Genomic DNA, 20,165 nt, shown 5'->3' with positions numbered 1-20,165 from the left:
ATTTTATTATAGTAGACATATTATTTTATTGTGATGTTTATATTATTTTATTGTGTTGAAAGCTAAAATTGATCCACTGCTGCAGCATGCGTGTAGGTAAAATAGATAAAGTAATTTTTTTGTGGTGCCAAATAGCTAAATTTTTAGCTCTACTGCTGTGGATGCTCTAAGCACATAAATTATCTAAAGTTGTAATATAATTATTTTATAAAAATATAATGTAAAATTTGTATATTAAATATTACATGTGTTATTTAAAATTATATTATATTTTTATAAGTTTTATATAATAGAATATATAATGTAATTTGCATTCAACATTATATAGTGATATATATAAAATTTGTAGGGTCTATATCTTTAATTTCTAATGCCTATTTTGTTTGTATTTTTTAGCCGAAAATTAAAGAGTTTGGCTCAAATAGAATAAAATTTTCATAATTTTCAATCTAAAATTTAAGAGAAAACTTGAATTTTTGAACCAAAAATTGAAAATGCAACATATAAAAAGAATCAATTTAAGGCTCAATTAGTCCAAAATGAATTGAAATTGATCGAAGTGAACCAAAATGCTACGTAGATGTGGCTCAAAGGGAATGTAGCAACAATAAATGCTACGATTCAATTTATAGATATTATATAGATTTATAAGATTTATATGAGCAAAATTTGTACTCACTACAGTATCATTAAAAAACAATTAGGAATTTGTTTATTATGTTGTTGATGTAACACTAACCAATCATGTCACTTTGAAAATTATTTTAGTTGGTAAAAAATATCGATTAAATGTTCTTTTTATATTAAAAATATAAATGAAAACATTCGTTATTTAAAAAATCTTATTGTTTGATTAATATTAATTTTAAAAATGCTTAAATGACTTCCTGTACTAATAGACTTGGGCAAAATAATTAAATTAACTAACTCCTTTAGTTATTTATTAATAGATCTCACAATTGAAATAGACTGAAATGGATTGAAATGCTATACTAATGTGGCTCAACAAGAGTGTAACAACAATAAATACTACACTTCAGCTTTTAGAAATATATATATATATATATATTATATAGATAATAAACAAATAAACTCTATACAAAGTATATTTCATAATGATATTAGTTAAAAATAGTTATTGCATATACAACTTAATGTAATTACAATAATAAATACTACACTTCAGCTTTTAGAAATATATATATATATATATTATATAGATAATAAACAAATAAACTCTATACAAAGTATATTTCATAATGATATTAGTTAAAAATAGTTATTGCATATACAGCTTAATGTAATTACATCCATTTAAAAAAGGGTGAAGGGGAGGAAGGGAATTAGACATTTTCATCCTAAACTATACCTTAGTCATTTTACACTTATTCCCCTGAACTACGAAAATGCATTATCGGCCCCCTAAACTAAATTTGTGTAACACTTTACCTCCTCTCGTCACTTTCTTAGTTAAATCTAACAGAATGTAGCATTAAAAGGAAAATCTACCCTCTACATTTTTTTTTTTTTTTGGAGGGAGGGGTAAATTGATTTTATATGCTAAACTCCATTAGAGTTAACCCCAAAACAGACGATAGGGGGTTAAGTGTTATGGAGTTATAACTTTAAGGTGTCAAACGTGCATTTCAATAATGCAAAGGGTAAAGTGTAAAATATGGTATAGTTTAAAGTAGAATAGTGAGTAAATTTTCCCACACACACACATATATACATATAATATATATATATATATATATATATAGTTCACATAATATAGTTTCTTGAGATAGGGGAAGCGCTAATACCAAGTTGTTGTAAATTTGGTTAATTATAGTGAAATAGAAATTGAAAAATAGAACAAAAACACTCCCAAAGAGCATAGGGATTTATGTTGTTCGGCTTTATGCTTAGAATCATAAGTTATTGGAGTCAGCTCATATATATTTTTTAGCCAACTAATCCATAGGCCTTATGGGTGTAGCGATGCAGAATAGAGATACTCAAGGTCATGAAAAGTTAGTTTGTGGATCAAATAATACTTTTAGGGGGGGGGGGGGGGGGGGGCGAGGAACAATGCTCCCTACGATATGATATAGTAAAATCAAGGGTATTTTAGGGATTTGTGTTGAGTAGGGTTATGCTATATAAATACTGTTGTAACCCCAATTTCTCATTTAGTGAATTAATAGTTGCTCATTCCTATGTCAAATCACATAAAACGTAGTAGAGACTCACAATTGAAACGCACTGTCAAATCACATTAGGGTCATATTTTATTTAGTTGTCATAGGATATGACAAAACACATTTTACTTATATTTGGGTAGTCCTAAATGGATTCAAGAATATCATAAAGTATGTTGAAAAGACTTTACAGGTGGTACTATTGAAGTCATGAAGACTACACAAAGAAACAAGTGTGAAAAGCTGAAAATTGATGGCTCGATACTTGCTTCTATCGAGAATAAAGGAATCCCGATACCTCTCAATCTATCAAGCTTCGTAGATCCAAATTTCTCAGATCTGATTTTCAGCCCATGATGACTTGGTTTTTCTAGGGTTTCGTTATCTAACCTACTAAATGATATAAAAGCTTTATTTTACAGCCGTCATCATATATAGAGACTCACAGAGAATTTACATACTTCGTGTGAGTTCTTATGCACCTTAGGATTTTGTAACCAAATTGCTTTCTCTTCTTCAAGTATGTAGTGAAGAACTTTGCATCCAACAACAAGTTTCAAGTTGTTGGAAGTTAGTCACAGATTGGATGTTTGTGTAATTGAATAAGTCTCTACAAAATCAAGTCTAATTAGAGATTAGCATAAGGATTCTACTGTAGGTAGGTACTTTGGGATAAGTCAAGAGGGTAAGATTCATTGTACTTGTAATCACTTGATTCTTAATTAGTGGATTTTGGGAGTAGTGACTTGAAATTCACCTAGAGGGGTTTTTACCTTGTGAAGGTTTTCCCCATTAGTCAATAAATCACTATGTCAAATTTATTTTTTGCTGCACTCTAGATTAGAATTGTGATTTGTTGGTGCCTCCACAATATTGCATGTAATTTGACCTAATTAATTAAGTAGAGTAATTGAATTAATTAACTGGAATCAATCTATAACTCAACACAAAGTATGAACAATATCGAGAAGGATAGGTTTAGTAGCAAAATAAAAAGATTACAATAAGAGTTGTGCTAGAGACATAACAAATTGTCGCAACATTTTCATAACAGCTGAGGAGTCAGTTCCTCATAGGTCAAAATAAAATAAAATACTAAACTAGAACCCACCATAATTAAAAATAAAGGTATTGCGAAAATGTTGTGAAATTTAGTTACGTACATATAATTTCTCTTGTACATATAATTTTTCTTATAATAATAATGCACGCCTACTCACGAACTCAAACTCCAAATACATCAATAAAATTCTCTCTTACAAAGGAACACAATAAAGAAAATCTTCCTTCACTATTCGCAGATCATTGTGCTTTTTTTTTTTTTTTTTTTTTTGAGGGAAGGATGAATGTGCATCTGGCAAGCACAGAATGAAAAAATAATAATAAAACTTTTTGGGTTTTTAGAGCATATTATGGTGGGCCACATAACCGATCAACAGAGTGCATCCAAACATGACAAACATTTATATCTCAACTAGTATTTTCAAATCCCCCATCCCAAATATCAAATTATCAAATATATATATATATATATATATTTATATATTAAAGGAGATGAGTTTAACTTCGTAAAAGTTACACCCTTTTTAAACCGTAGATTTGTATGAGATCTAATGGCTAAAAAAGTCAATTGCCTATGTCATTGTGAAACATGTATTATTTGCCACACCAGCTAACCAAATTAATTGTAAAGAATATTATATTATTTTTCTACTTTCTCTTTCTCCCTAATTAATTTGTCCCTAACCTTGCACAAGTGCTAGTCCTAACTTTCTAAGAGCATTCCCATCAGATGTTCTATAAATATGCCATTTTGACACATCAAAAAGCATACTTTATTATTTTAACACACCATTTTACAATTCACTATACATCACATCTTCTATTTTTCAATTCTATACATTAAAATAATATATAAAATATTAAAAAAACCTTCAATATAAAAAAATACAAAATAAAAACCCAACACCATACACATACACAAGCACAAAACTGTAACAAACTCACCACCATGTACAAGCACAGCCCGCCACCACCACCCACAGTTACAACCTGTTGTGAAATTTTAAAGTACTCACAAGTGTACGAACCATACCGAAGTATAATTTGACAAGAACGAGATCGAACCCACAGGGACTTGAACGAATATAGGAAAATTAAACAAATCTTAACCAAATTAATCATAATCTAGTTTAATAAAAATTGGTTGTTTGAAATTAAATATACTAAGCAAATAATTAAACTAAGCAAAGATAAAATATAAAAGCAGTAAAGAGACGTAAACAATCTAGAGATAGGAATTAAGGTTTTGAAATCCACCTTATTAATTCATATTAGTATATATTTATAATCATTAATTTTTCCAAACACTACATGATAATCTAGAAACCAATCTTGCTACCATGGAAAATATTATCATTAAAACTTCTATTTAAATATCAAAAGCATGTTCTTCTTCATTTCTTAAGTATAAAATCAAATCATTAATTGTATCCGTTGACAAACAAATCACAAGAGATATCCAATTTTATAATTGTTGATGGCCATTTTGGAAGCCCAAGTGGAAAGGAGAAGCCCAACAACACGGACAGAAAAGAATTGGTAAATGGATAGAAAACTCATTAAGCTCAAGCGGTAGGAATAATGGATCACAGGCCCATGAGATTAACAAATGGGTCTTGAGGGGGTAAATGGGCTTAAAGGAGCCTGAAAAGAGAGGAAATAGCAAACCATGGGCAGTATATGATGTGAAAAAGTGAGAATGGGCCACAGTAGGCCTAAAGTAAAGAAAGTAAAGAAAGTAAGGGGTTGATGGCAAGCCCATGAACCCTAAGGATGAGGGATAATGCAATTGGGCCGGAGAAGCCCAAAGAACTCAGTAAAAACCCATGGAAATGCAAAGTTAAGAAAATGGCCAAGGAAAGCAAATGGGCCAAGGACACCTAAGAGAAAACAAATGGGACATAAGAGCCCGCCAGTGATGTAATAAAAGAACCAATGGCCGTACTAGGCCATTACGAGAAGAATAAACGGCAGGCCCAAAGATGCCCAGCACAATTGAGGCAAATAACTTCGTAACAGGAATGATAGAGTGGTATGGTAGGAGATGGTAGTTGGAAAAAGGGTGAGCTGAAGAAAGGCAAAGCCCATCGTCAAGCAAGGCCTAGCCCCTAGTAGGGCAAGTCATAAAGGAAAGAGGAATCAGAAAATAGTCAAAAACAGACGGCAGACTGTGCAAGCCAACCACGGCAAATGCATGAGCAGCAGACAGATTTTGGACATACATGGAAGAGAGGTACGCGCAAGGCTCAGACCTCACCAGCCTGTACCCAGCTAATACAGGACACGGTGAGGTCATGGGTTAGAGGTAAGAGGGCATGGTTTGGTAGTGGAGAGAGGGGAAAAACCTATTTTAAGGTTCCTGCTTGGGCTCTTTCGGGGGAAGTGTACTGCATGGATGACATACCACCCAAAAAAAGCAAAACTGAGTTGGAACCACTAGATGCATGCCATGAGGGATAGGGAGAGAGAAGACACCCACACCATAGTAGGGAAATGTGCCACGACAGACAAACAAACAAAATAATTTTCTTTGGTCAGGCAATGGGGGGTGGCACATAAACGGAGCAGTGGTGGTCGGCAAGTACACCCAAACTAGACAAAGGTGGTTAAGGGCTAAAATAGTAAAACCTGGTCACGGCAGGCACTATAAAGAGGCCTTTGCCGTAAACAGGGAACAACAACACGCACCACAGTATTAGGAATTCGAAAACCAGGAAATAGAAAACAAGTATTAAGAAAAAGAGGAAGAAAGAAAGAAAAGATAAGAAATGGGAATATTAGAGGAGAAGGAAAGAAAAAGATAGAGAGTTAGAGCGGCAGGCATGCACCAATAGGTTGATTCCCTATTTCCCTTTCAAAGTCCTGTCCTCTGCCAGAAACAAGGAGTTCTCTTATGCACCAGCCATTCAGGTCCACTTCCCTCAAAGTGATTACTTTACACGGCAAGATCTCCCTGGGAGATTATTCACTTTGAGAAGAGGTGTTCTTCCCTCTCTAGTTTTGATCCTGCGGATCAGATTTAATCTGAATTCTTTCCTCTTTTAATTAACCCATATACTATCCACTTGTTTCCCTTATTTTTCTTATAAAAAATAATTGTTGTTAAACTGTAATCATCTTTTCTTAAGTAGGGATTATCTATTTACTTTAATAAAGAAGTCAAAGTACTTTCTTTTATCTTATTATTATCATATCTACTTGTCACGACTCATCTGAAACAGTTCTGTCCACCGTAAGCGTACTCCTAGTAGACGAGGCATAATTTGCACACAAGCTAGACCAAATTGAGTTGCAATTGGACCAGTCTCAACTCCCTTACTCAGAATATTTGGGCCCAAAACCGTAGGAGGCAACCCAGCCCGATTTAACCAAAAAGGCCCACTACAATAATCAATAAATAATAAACCAAGCATTCAATAATTAAGATAAATCCTAAATCATGAAAAAAACTTGATTGAACTCATATCTAGGTGCAGTTTGGATTGAAATGAATCCTGCGTTTGCGTTTGCGTTTTTTATTTATTTATTTATTTATTTTACCCAGAAGCACGTGAACACAGCTGCCATGGGTCCCATGCACAGTGCACGGGACCCACACCACTTTCAACGTCCACATATTTGTCTGCTATGACACTGTTAGTGGGTCCATGTACTGTTTATAGGACCCACAAATCTCAACTTTTTCATTAAAAATGGGTCCCACGATACTATTTACACATTTAAAAATTATTTTGCTACAGTGTTTTCAGTTTTCAGTTTCAGCAACAATAAGTTCAATCCAAACAGACCCCTAGAATCTAATCTTAGTCAATTGATATGAAACAAGAACAATTTAAATTATTAAAGAACAACAATTGTGGGAAAAATCAAATCACATAAAAAATATTGATAATCATTAACAAGATTTCATCCTCAACCTTAATTATAAATTTAGCTACTCATAGAAATTGAAAGAAAACACAAATATAAAATACTAAGCATTAAACTAGAAAAATTATTAAAACTAACTGTCATGGAAGAAAAACAAAGAGGTAGCCGCCACCTATACGTTCAGCTCCCAGTTGTCCTCTGAATTTTGCCCTAAAGAGCCTTTAAATAGGTCAAGGAATCCTATTACAAGTTGAATTCCTGTCTAGAGAAAATCTCAGATTTTTAGGCTTCACTTAACCGACAATTTTGGCCCATTTAACATCAGAATTCATACTTTTGGTAAACTACAAAGTTGTAGCCCTTTAAGTTAACTTTCCAGCCCAACTTGAATCATCACAATTGGACATATGAGTCGAAAGTTATGTCAAAAATACTAACTGATGTGTAGGCTGAAATCCTAATCCGAATTGGACTTGGATTCGGTGCAAATTTTCTTTGATTCATTGCTCCAATTGGACTTAAATTTAATTGGGTTGACCTTTTTTAACTTTATCATGGTCATTGTAAAAGTAAAGTCCACTAGCTTTCTTCTTTGCACAAATCAACTTATTTAATTCCATTTTCTTACAAAAGACAAATTCACGCAATAAAATTCAATTAAGCATAAAATTGATTATTTAGTATTATTCCAAAACCAAATATAAAATGCATGAATTAACTCAAAATAAGTATGATAATACTTTCTAATAATGATATAAATATGCAAAAATAAGGTAACCTGCCACCACCAACAACAATCCACTAGCCACCACCACCATCTAATACTACTTTTTTTTAAAAATCCTCAAAATCAACGCAACTCTCAAAAAAAAAAAAAAAAAAAATGAAGAGATGAATTAACTCCATTTATACAACCCAAATCACATGGAATCAACCCAACTCCACCACCACCCAGATCACATGGAATCCACAATCCGGAGAAAAAAAAAAAAAAAAAAAAAAAAAAAAAAAACTGCCCAAATCCACCACCATACACAAGCATAGCCCACCACCACCAACAACAATCCACCGGCCATCACCATCACCCAATACTATTTTTTTTAAAATCCCCAAAATCAATACAAAACTCTCAAAAAAAAAAAAAATGAAGAGATGAATCAACTCCATTTATACAATCCAAATCACATGGAATCAACCCAACTCCACCACCACCCACAATCACATGGAATTCACAACCAAAAAAAAAAAAAACCGCCCAAACTTACATGCGATCTCCACCAATCGACCTCATCGGTGTGGCCGAACTCCATGGCGAGGGTTGATCTCAATGACAACGGTCTATGCGGAGAAAAAAGTAGAGAGAGAGAGAGAGAGAGAGAGAGAGAGAGGCGTAAAGAAAGTGACAAAAAAAAAAAAAGAGGGAGAGGTGAAGATTCTGGAGAAGAAAGAAGAAGAAAAAAGAAAGAGAAAGTGAGAGAAGATAAAGGGAGAGGCGGAGAAAGAAAGAAGAAAAAAGAAAGAGAGATGAAAAAAAGTCATAAAAGAAGAGAGTGAAAATGAATAAAAAATTATTTTTTTAGCATTTTCATCCGTACCGTTCCAAAAATGGAACGGTACTGTTCATGTGGTGCCTAATATTATAACATTTAGAACATCTCAAAAGAGGTATTTTTTGGTATTTAGTATGCCAAATGTCAAATATTTGGCATTTTACACCTGATGGGAATGCTCTAAGGGGTGGATGTTCCTTAGCATGGCCTATCCCTTTATAATACTTACGTATTATAATTATGGTATGATTTTTATTTTTATTTTTATTTTTATTTATTCCAACGGTCTTGCTATGGAGACTTTTGTAACATCGCAACAAGTCTAATCCTTAGAGATGAAGATAGAAATGATCTTCTCTATTTTATTTAACCATGGAAAAATAGTTTAAACTAAGTCCAATCCTTAGACATAAAGATAAAAAAAAAAAAAAATGATCGGATTGTAAAGATCATGATAAGATAGAAATGATCATTTTTCTTTCTTTTTTTTAGAAGAGGCAACTATCAAAATCTTATCCTCAATGTTAGTGATTAGAATTTGTTTCTAATTCAAATTTATCTTCTCTATATATTGACTCTAATATTTTCATAACTAAAAAAAAAAACATTAGTGTTAAATGAATCTCTCTCTCTCTCTCTCAACATTTAAAGAGGTTTTAATAAATATTACAGTCTTCTCTCGCTAAATGTGATTATAATAATTAATAAATAAGGTACAAACAACAACAACAAAAATTAAAAAAAAAAATTAAAAAAAAAAAAAACTTCTGAATTAATTTAGTTGGTGTGGCAGGCAATAAATGTTTAATAATGACATTAACAATTGACATTTTTTAACCATTAGATCTCATTGAAATATACGGTCTAAAAATGATAACTCTTGTGCAGTTATATCAATAACTTAAACATATCTCGTATTAAAGTGCTAAAGTGCACGTAAACATGCTTCTGTAATAAGGATAAGAATAGCCAAAAAAGAGAGATCACCAAAGTCAGCTAATCGTTCTATGTTTCGTACCGTGAAAAATTAATTTAACGGGCACGAACATGTCAAACTTTTTCTATACTGCTAATTTTACTACAAAACCCAAACCTCATGATTTAAATTTCGGACATCATTATGTCTGGCTTGATTGTGAAAGAGCCATGTTTGTTCTCTACATTTATTGGCCCATATATTACGAACAAGTGAACTCAATTATAAGTTGAAAGTTTAAATAGGAAATAAAACCTGGATTTCAAAATGAATAATCATAAAATTTATGAAGGTTTGAAATATAATATTTCTTGTATAAGTTATCCTTATTATCACTCAGCAATATGCGGCAGATTTACATTGCTTTACCACTCCGAATAAATGCTGTACAATTCCTGTGTATTCTAAAGAAAATGAAACTTAAAAGATTTTTCACACCGTCTGGGGGATTCCACTATCCACTGCTGCATCCTTTGGAGAAGTCCTCAATACCTTAACTCGAAATCTTGCCTGCACATTTCTCGGATGCTTAGAATGTACACAACACAATCATAAGCGAAGAAAAGACATGCCTTATAACAATTATTTTTCAGGCTGGCTAACTGGCAGAGCAACTTAAAATCATTAAAAACAAAAACAATTTTTTTTTTTTTTTTTTAAAAAAAAAATGAAAAACACCGAAGGGGAAAATTTAGAAACTATTTAATTTGCAAGGTAGAATTCACTTTCACTACATATTTGATACAGATATAAATAAAGAGGGATGAACAGTCATGAAGAATAATAACAAGAAAACTTGACAATACACTTCTTATAGTTCTCAAAGATGATAACATATAAACAATCCACTATTTTTATTTAGGTTTATATCTAATCCAACCTGCAAGAAATGGAGGGATTTCATATACATGTTCTGCCAAACAACTGAAAATAATCATGTAAATAGAAGTGTAATAATAGAAAGAAAATTCCATGACCTATTTGTTATCCCCCGCCACTCCCTCTCTTCTTCCCAAAAAGAAAAAGAAAATAATATAAAGAAAATAATCATGGTTATTATACAATTTATACAGTTTGTTTCTAACCAATATAATATATATGAGGTTGACTGACTCCGCTAAAGTAAACCATAATGATGCGGGAGACGCAAGAAGATTATTATTTAGTATTATTTATGTTTGTAAGTCAATTGTATTTTTATGTTGGGTCCGGTTAATGTGTGCCCTAAGGGCACACATTAAGCTATCTATTTTTGGAAACATTTTCTCGGAAATTGAAAAAGCTATCAATACTTTTTCAATTCCCGAGAAAAAAAATTTCAAAAAATGAAATTATTGTGTGCCTTAGGGCACACATTAGCAAAATCCTTTTATGTTTTAGGTCCCAGTAGTTTATTAGGCTATTAATATATATGAGGTCGACTCCATTAACGTCACTAATTAAATATGTAAATGTGGTTTCTACAAGATGGACCAATTCAAAACAGTTATGTTGGCTCAGAGCAAATGCATGAAAGTGGGTGATAGAACTAAATAATGACTGTTCACCGGTTGGACAAGACAAACGCAAAGGCCATCCCTACAATTTGTTTCCTCCAAAAGCAGGAATTGTTGCCATTACCTTTGGCTAGCAGTATTCCCCCAGGTTTGTCTTTAACTAATTCTGAAACTTATGTTAGATTGCATAAGCAATGAAATATATGCATAGAGAATAAAGCCTCCAAATCTTTGAAGTAAAATAAAGACGTGCTTCCTTCCCCCCCACCCCCTCCTCCCCCTTCAAAACCTAACCCACCCAAAAAATAGAACTTCATTGGTATCGGTCAATTATGTTAAGCATATTTTGCTTCCAAAGCTAAGCATGCTCAGTCAACCAACATGCACCTAATCCAAATTCAACAGACATGATAAATATTCATTAGAATTAATGCAGTAAGATCAACTGTAGGGATAGTCCACACCTTCTTATCAGAACCAATCTCAATAACATCTGATGGATGGAATTGAGTAGGAAAATTTTGAGGTATCCGATACCGTCTCTCTTCAATACTGCACAGGTAAGAGAATAAAATTAGTAAAAGGAAGATTGTATAATCGGAATGACAAAAAAAAAACACTGCCCTGCTTTCCATTACTTACTCTGTGATCCAGGTACCATGTTCACTTCGCAAGTCAGTCAAGAAGAAAGCACCATCCTTATAACTAATACGTGCATGCATTTCAGAAACCTAATATAATAAAACACTGGTTATTTAATCTTGAATACCAAAGGCAGAGGAAGTGAGTTTTTTCCAGCAAATCAAATAAAGAAGCTAAGTCACCTGTGGCAAGGATATTGCTATCGACATCCCTGGGAGGTCCTTGTGTACTACGCTCCTGCGGTTGAAATAAAACATAAGAGAAAGTTCTTTTTCATGAGAAAAATTATTAATGAATATCAATGATAGAAGGTAGTTGAGAACAGAACAATAAAAAATTGGTGCATTGGGTAGGATTGTCAAATAAAGGGATAATGATCCCTATTTTAATTTAAAAAATAGAATAGTTGCTCAAACATTAGGATTTGTATATGATAAATCAGAAAATCAGGCTTTATCAAACTATAAATAAGTAGGTCTCATCCAAAATTTCATACCCAATAATGCAGGGATTGCTCTCATCTCTGCTTAAACAAATAGGTTGTGAAATGCCTGTTTCATTTCCACATGGCAACAAACACCACCTACAAACAAACAAGACAGATAAAAACACCAATGATAGTGGCGTGCATACATTAACTGAGATATGCCAAGACATGACCTTCAAAAACAAATAGGTTCATGGACATACTCTCCATTAGTGGCACGCTCCAATGCATCATCATCTTCAAACCATTGGCGTAACTGATCATTTGCCTTCACAGATAATTGATCACATATCAGCATTTAGATCAAAATAGAAACCAATGCTGCTTTTAATCACAAAATGAAATAGGCTACACTTCTTTGTGAAGTTGAATACAATATTACTTAACCAACATACTTTGTCTGAGAGTCTGCAGGATAGTGACCTTCCTTCAAGTTTTGAGCTGCAAAGAAAAATATGATTCATTGCCAATATAAAAACATTGACAGCAAAAATGGTCTTTCCTTCTGCTTAATTCAAATTTTGAACTAAAAAATTATGAAATGAACCTTATTTCAGCTCTTATTATGGTTTCTGGTTCTTGCACTTACCATTGGCCCAGATTTCTAATGCATGATGTATAAATTCATAGAAGCATGAAAGCTTAAAAGTGGAAGAAGTATGTTCATAATATGTGTTTCGAATGCACAGAAAATTTCTAAAACATTGAAGAAAATCTAAAATCCTGACTAAACTATTTTATGGGACATCTAAACTTGAGAAGCTTCCATGTAGGAAAATAGCTTTAACACATGGAAATCAATGACTGTTTTCATTACCGGTCATGTGAAGTTCAGAAATAAAGGTCAGAAGAAAATTAAGATAACAGCTAGAGCACACTGAAAAAAGGGTTCTTAAGATCTTACCTGTTACCACCAAGGACCCAACTTAGCATCAAGGGCATTGCCAGGTCAATAAAAACTCTCCCTCCAACTCTCCCTGGATGTGGTATCCTAAACTTCGTCAAAAACTGAGAGGTTGCAAAGGCATCATCAATATCCATGCAACATACTGGCCAGGTTGATTTAATTGATTATTTTGTGCATTTATAAATAATCCTACCGACAATGGGCCGAGTCCTATGCCCAAGTAAGGCTTGTAAGTTGAAGCCATAAGTGCAGCCATTCTTGCCAATCCATGAATAATGGCAACACGTAATTTTCTAGCATTCTCATATCTGGGGGACCAAAGAGAAAGGGCATGTGTTATCAAAGAGAGTCAGTGATTAATTCTTCATATAATTGCAGTCTATCAAACTCCAAGCCAGCCAAACTTTAAACAAGAGTTTAAGACCATAAAATTTACAATTGAGAATTATGCAAAATGTGATTTATCAATGCTACTCATCACAACAGTGCTATTTCCAACTTTTTAAGGTTTAACCCAAGGGTCACCATACTGACTGAGGACCACACCCCATGGAATGGAGGTCACTGGTTCAATCTTCCCCTCACCCCCTGGGGTCATTTATTCACTTAATAAAAAATGTTCCACACATCCCCTTTCTTATACATGTTTTCCCCCTTAATTTTCTTTTATAATGTCTCACAGTTATACAAATATCAGGTAATTATGCAGTTCAAACCTTAAAATTGAACTTTCTTTGGAATAGTAAACAGCATATTACCTCTTAAGAGAAGTAACAACATCAATAGGAGTTCCTGATTCACTACTTTCTTTCCATGATTTATCAAGCTCCACTGCAAGTTGATAACCATCCTGTCATGATGACATAAATGGTTCAAACACATTTGACCTCATTCTTGAATTGGGATTTGCTGAATTCGTAGTCTCATATCCTTTTGACCATCTAATGAAAAGCTGAGATAAACATTGTTTATTTCTGTTGTCTACAATGAAGAGACCAATAAAAAAAAAATCTGCAGAAGTTTCGGAAAATGAAAACACGGAAGATGAAGAAGAAAAAGTGCTTATCACATCCCACAATTTCGGCAACGCTTATCTCGAGTTGATGAGGAATGATAAAACTGTAAACCATGATGATCATTAACTTGAAATGGGATAAAGTGTATCAAACAAAAACAAAGCAAGGTATACCTCAATGGCCATGCATCCCCCTTGACCCATATTTGGCTGCATAGCATGGACAGAATCCCCAAGCAAGGTCACACGACCCTTTCCCCAAGTTAAAATTGGTATACGATCATATATGTCACGTCGAAGAATTGCATCTTCATCTGTGGCAACTATCAGATCTATTACATTATCACACCAGCCCCCAAATATTTTAAGCAGCCTTTCCTTTTTACCTGTAAAAAGGAAAACATTAACAAATGATAAGTAAACATCCATTTTTTTTCTTTTCTTTTTCTAAATCTGTAAAAAATAAGTAACAATAACCGAAATAACACCATCCAATTTTTCCCCCAACTTTCTGGTCACAGCAAAAATGTCTACACACATTCTATTATTAGGGACAGAATTCTCAGATATGTATTATCTTTTGAGTTTAACCCAACAAAAAAAAAAAAATATATATATATATATATATATTGATGACACTTAAGATGAAACTTGAACCTTTCCTTCATATAGTTCATGCTATAAGGAAGATATACTAAACCTACATGTGTCTCTCATTGAAATTTTGGCAACTCCGATTAGGATATGAGTGTTGGCCAATTCCATGACAATGATTATAATCAGATTTCATGATTGGGTGTAATTGATTCCTGTAAAAGTTTGTTATAAGTTGTCTTGGAGCTGCCTTGAAGAATTGAAAACTGGAAAACTTTACTTAAGCAAAAAATATTCTTGTTCCAGCAAAAGGTAAAGCCACCCGATCGGCCTGACTTTCCCAAATGCCCACCACCAGTAGGCCAGTAAACTTCTATTGCAATTCTGAGGTCAACTTGCTACAGATTGAGAAAATTTTGGTTTTGCTCAAGTAAAAGTATAATGAATTTGAGATTTCTTCTGTCACTACCTCAAGTGAGATCACATGATTAGTTTTCCTGTTCCCTTTTGAAATAGGTTTTGTGCTGCATCTTTTAACCCTATTGTGCACCTATATAAATCATAATTTGTACAATTTTTGCCACACCCTACGCAAAATTGAAAAAATCTAGTGCTTAAACTGAAAATCCTTTTTCTTTCACCCATCTTGTGATCCCAAAGTAAGAGATTGTGACATTAATTTGAAACCACAAGAACTTTTTTACCATCCAGACTGAAGATATGAGAATGAAAACCAACTTGACTAACACTAAACAATCTATTATTACTTTGTGTATTTCCTGCAAACTCTGTTTTAATTGTGGCCATTTTCTTTTTTGGCACGATCACCAAAGTCTGTTCATATAGATGCATGAATTCCCTATTCACAAACAGACACACATTCACAAAAACAGCTATTGTTCTTTTATCCAGGCATTATTTTCACTTCTACTGATTGGTAGTTTGAAAAGCTTAAGCATCTGAAGAGTGAGTACCATGAGGACTATCAACCCCACCAGGTGCTTCCTTATGAAATGCATACCACTGCATTTTTCCTGCACCCACATCTGAAGAAACGAAGTATTGTTTGTGTCCCAAAAATACTCGGTACCTTCAGAAGAGAAGTATAAATATAAGCCTTTATACTTGATATAGAATTATATGAAAAAAGAACGACAATGATCCAAATGCTTGTTAATAGCCTATGGTGTCAGACAATGAAGATGCAAAGCAAACATGTAACTCAAGTGGAATGAAACATACCCAACAGTTTCAATGTCAGCAGGCACAAAATCTGCAATACCAGTATAACAAGTGTAGCCCGAGTAAACAGCTTCCTTTGGTCCAAATAAATTCTTTCTCACCTATTGAAAAGAAAACCATATCTAATATTAGAAATTTAAATTACACCTGTTAGACCATAAGACATCCTAAAAATGGTAGAACATATCATATGTGTCTCACTCATCCAAAAAAAAAACCATTTCATTCAGCCTGTTGGCAGATGATGTTTGTCAGGACTTCTGAAATAATGAGAAAATTTCACGGACCAGGTTACCATGGCTACTTGGTAAGACCAAATTTGAGCTAAGATATCTTACCATACATCATTAATATGTATCCTAATCCCCTCATGCAGACTAATACACTTTTTCATATTGTTATATGTAAACAAAAACTATATATCAAAGAAAGAGAAAGTGAATTACAAATAAAAATGTATTAAAAAAAGGCATGTCTTTATATACAGGGCATTAAAAAATACCTTTGACCATATACCATCAGCTCCAACCAGAAGGTCACCTTCATAACTTTGTCCATCCTCAAGCATCACAGTAACCTAAATTTGGGTTTTAAAAAGAAAAAAGAATAAAATGTCAAAATCTAAGATATATATGAAACACTATCATGTAGAGCACATCAATTAATTAGATGCATATTCCATAAAGAAAGAAACAAAACAAGTGGAAAAGAACTTTCTATTCATCACATTCCTTGGTGATAATGGAAGGACAAACTTCAACAAGTTAACAGCTCATACTATATTTATTACCTTATCTCCATTATCCTCGAATTTAGTGACATTACTGCCATTTATAATGATATCTTCCCCGACTGCACGAGCAAGAATTTGTTGCAAGGCCATTCTGCTTATAACTCTTGTGACAGGAAGCCCTCGTTCTGCTGCAGGAGTGAATGTGTCAAACTTGACGTACCTGATAATCAACTACATATCAATATATGTGACTAGATGCTTATAATTAGAATTTTCTAGCAATAGGGACCTTAAAAACTACTACAATCCAAAATAAGACAAGAAATTATGTTAAAAAGGAACATTTCTACTTCTGAAGCATTATGGAACTAATCACCAATCTGACTCATCTCTTTTGTTTAAATAACAGTTTAGTTTTATCCTTCTCTCATCATACATGTGCTTTGCAATTCTAGGCATTTTATTGTAAAACTTCTTGGAATAAAAGCCAGAATCTGGCTGAAGCATGCAAATATGTCACTGAACTAGGTAAGATTGTCTGAAGAAATGGCAAAACAAAAGAAAAATTAAGCTTTAAAATAGTAAAATGGATAAAGCACTGACGCTGCCTTACTAGAACTAGAGGCGGTATTGGGATAAAAGAAGCTGCAAAAAAAAAAAAAAATAAATAAGAACCACTTTAGATATCTATCTTGGATAGACCTCCCTTAGCCTGAATCACTCTGCTACTACCTTACATTCATATTTGCAGATGAGAGGATCATTTTGTAGCCATGTAATTTCCTTAATTTGGTTCGACTAACTCATCCAATCATGGCTGCCACTCCTCTTAGATGAATTATGTTTTCTTTTCACTCTCTTAGATATGGTTCAAAGAATATTTAAGATGTATAGGGGAAAGCTCTAATTTCGGTCTTCCTGGAGCACAAAGCTATGCCATTGTCAACATAAATTACTGGCTTTCAAATTCACCATTATGGACAAAAAAATCCATGGTAGACTGGTAGTAATTGTTGGCAATTAAATAACTTTAGGACTCACAGAATGCTAGTTTGCTGCAGTATAGTAGCAGAGATTCAATTATCCATGACAGGCCTTTCCGTACAAACTGAAGCAATTGCAGCATACTGACCTGTGGGATGAACTTCGGTTTCCATTGCTTCATTAATTAAATTTGTAAGAATAACTATGTTAACAGATAATGGCATCATACAGACTACACCATGAATTTACCACAAAATGCTCAAGAAGAATGTATTCAAATCACAATATCTGTAATTGGTTCACCATCACTTGAAACCACAAGCGCAGACTACAGCATCACTACTCACTGCATCAATTCTGTGAAGATACATCGGGTGTGAGTTGTGCGTGTTGAGTCTCACGTCAGGTGCTTAATAGGTAGATCGGGTATTTACTAGGTAGGTCTTGGATATATGAGTGATTATGATGAACCCAATTATAACTTCACTAGTCCACTAAAAAGTATTACAAGTATGTGGTTCATTAATTGGCAACTCCTTCTGGAACCCACAAATAGCTAACAAGGTTTCTTCTCTTTTTTTTTGTGAAGAGTAATAATTGTAACTGATTTGTTGTAAAGAGTCACGTGATTCATTAATTGGCAACTCTTCCTCTAAATTCCTTTGACACAAATAAAAAGGAAACAAATTTCGAGCACACCAAAAGGAAGAAGAGCCAAACATATAAAAAGCAAAATAATTTCGAAAAACTTACCAATTACCAGAAATCCCATCAACGAGGCCATTAATCCTATCCCCAGTAATGCACCCAGTGTTCATAACCTCCTCAGCAACATCCAAATCAATAGCTTCCAAAGCAGCCAAAGCATTACTCTGTATCTGAATTGGACCCCTATACTGACCCTCCCCTCTTATAGCACTCAAATCCTTCTCAAACACCACCACCTCAAACCCCTTCTTCTTTGCAGCCAAAGCAAAAACCAGCCCACCAATCCCACCTCCAGCCACAAGTAACCGAAGCTTCTTTCGTGGCTCCACATCACTTAGCGTTGGTGGTGACACAGTTGGGGCCTCTGCCACTTGGGCTTTGACTTGGACCAGCTTCCTCTGGTGCCGGCTTGTTCTGGTTTTGAAGTGGTGGTTAAAGTGTACATAAGGTGGGAATTCTACTGGGAAGTCTTTGGAAACGAGAACTGGGAAGTGGGTTCTTGAGAAAACTAAGGTGGAGTTCGAGTTGATTGAGTTGCAAAGGACAGTGGAAGCCATTAATGGTTCTCTTGGGAACTGAAAGACTTGTTGATCTTGTGGTTAAACTAAGTTTTTCCGGCTAATAAAGAAAGAGACAGAGAGAGAAAGAGTGCGTGTATTGTGCCACTGTGTACGTGTAATTCTGTGTGCGTCTAACTGTGTGTGTTTGGGTGCACGTGGTCCAACCAATCCAATCCATTGGAGGATACATAAAATATATGTAAATTTCCACTAAAATATTAAGGACAAGGATTGTGGTGCACTGAGCACCAATCGTGGATATTGCAATGCCATGTGGCAGTGCCTTGGTGAACCTTGCTCTCACTCTCACTACAGTACTGCATTTTCTCTAAGAGGGAAAAAAAAAAAAAAAAATCATTGGCAACACAAGACGTTGATAGTTTCTGTGGTGGCTATGTCTTTGAGAAAAAAATAATATCTATCTCAGTGATACTTTTGCAACCAAATGGAAACTGATTGAGTAACAGCCTTTGTTTTTTTCATTAAAAATATTAAATATGGTATATAAATTCATGTTTTTTAAGGGTAGTGGTGGTAATAACACCATTATCCAAAAAAAGACAATGTCATTGGTGGTTTGTGGGGCCCAATTTGGTCGTAGACACATTATAGTAATCCAATGCGTGGCATTTGGTAGTCTCAAGGGTCAAGACCGAACACTCTGGCCTACCTTACCGAATTTGTAATGCTCCGACCACTCACACAAGGGGCGAGTCTCATGGAAAGATCAATGTATAGAGTTCATCTCTATGTAAGAGCTTGAAACACAGCTTTAAAACTATGTAAATATTTTTCCCAAATTTCGATTATCTTTTAAAAATTTTGATTAAAAAAATTGGCCTTTAGCAAAATAAATTAAAATATATATTAAGTAATGTAAGAGTACCTACAAATGAGATAATTAAAATAGCTTTTAAGACCAAATTTGACTAAAAATGCTGCTAGGCTGATAAGAATGCTCTTACAACCATTTTGGGACTTGGAGGATAGTAGTTGAAATTTTTATTTTTTTTATTTAATGTTATTGTAAAAAGTGATTCCAAGATTTGTGTGGAGGCATTGCTAAAGTCAAGCAATGATGATCCCTAAAAAATAGCAGTTTTCAATGCTAATCTTTTTTAGTCCCTATATTTTGGGATCACTATTAATTTGGCAT

The 20,165-nt window shown here is 33.8% G+C and overlaps 1 protein-coding gene across 1 annotated transcript; it reads right to left on the bottom strand.

Annotated features, from left to right (window-relative positions):
* Positions 1 to 9,887: 9,887 nt before the first annotated feature.
* On the bottom strand, positions 9,888 to 19,185 carry LOC115994403 (zeaxanthin epoxidase, chloroplastic). The gene is made up of 16 exons (XM_031118541.1): positions 18,495 to 19,185; positions 16,815 to 16,977; positions 16,527 to 16,601; positions 16,025 to 16,125; positions 15,757 to 15,872; positions 14,363 to 14,574; positions 13,932 to 14,023; positions 13,367 to 13,481; positions 13,171 to 13,274; positions 12,662 to 12,707; positions 12,470 to 12,534; positions 12,276 to 12,362; positions 11,962 to 12,016; positions 11,780 to 11,868; positions 11,602 to 11,689; positions 9,888 to 10,151 (listed from the first exon to the last, which is right to left on the bottom strand). Exons 1-16 carry the CDS (start codon positions 19,004 to 19,006, stop codon positions 10,074 to 10,076), a joined length of 1,998 nt encoding a protein of 665 aa, XP_030974401.1. The 5' UTR covers positions 19,007 to 19,185; the 3' UTR covers positions 9,888 to 10,073.
* Positions 19,186 to 20,165: the final 980 nt, after the last annotated feature.

This window comes from Quercus lobata, chromosome 6 (assembly GCF_001633185.2).
Source record: "Quercus lobata isolate SW786 chromosome 6, ValleyOak3.0 Primary Assembly, whole genome shotgun sequence".
NCBI classification, from domain to species: Eukaryota; Viridiplantae; Streptophyta; class Magnoliopsida; order Fagales; family Fagaceae; genus Quercus; species Quercus lobata.
Note: the sequence above shows the minus strand (reverse complement) of the source record. Positions and strands in the feature narration are given on the sequence as shown.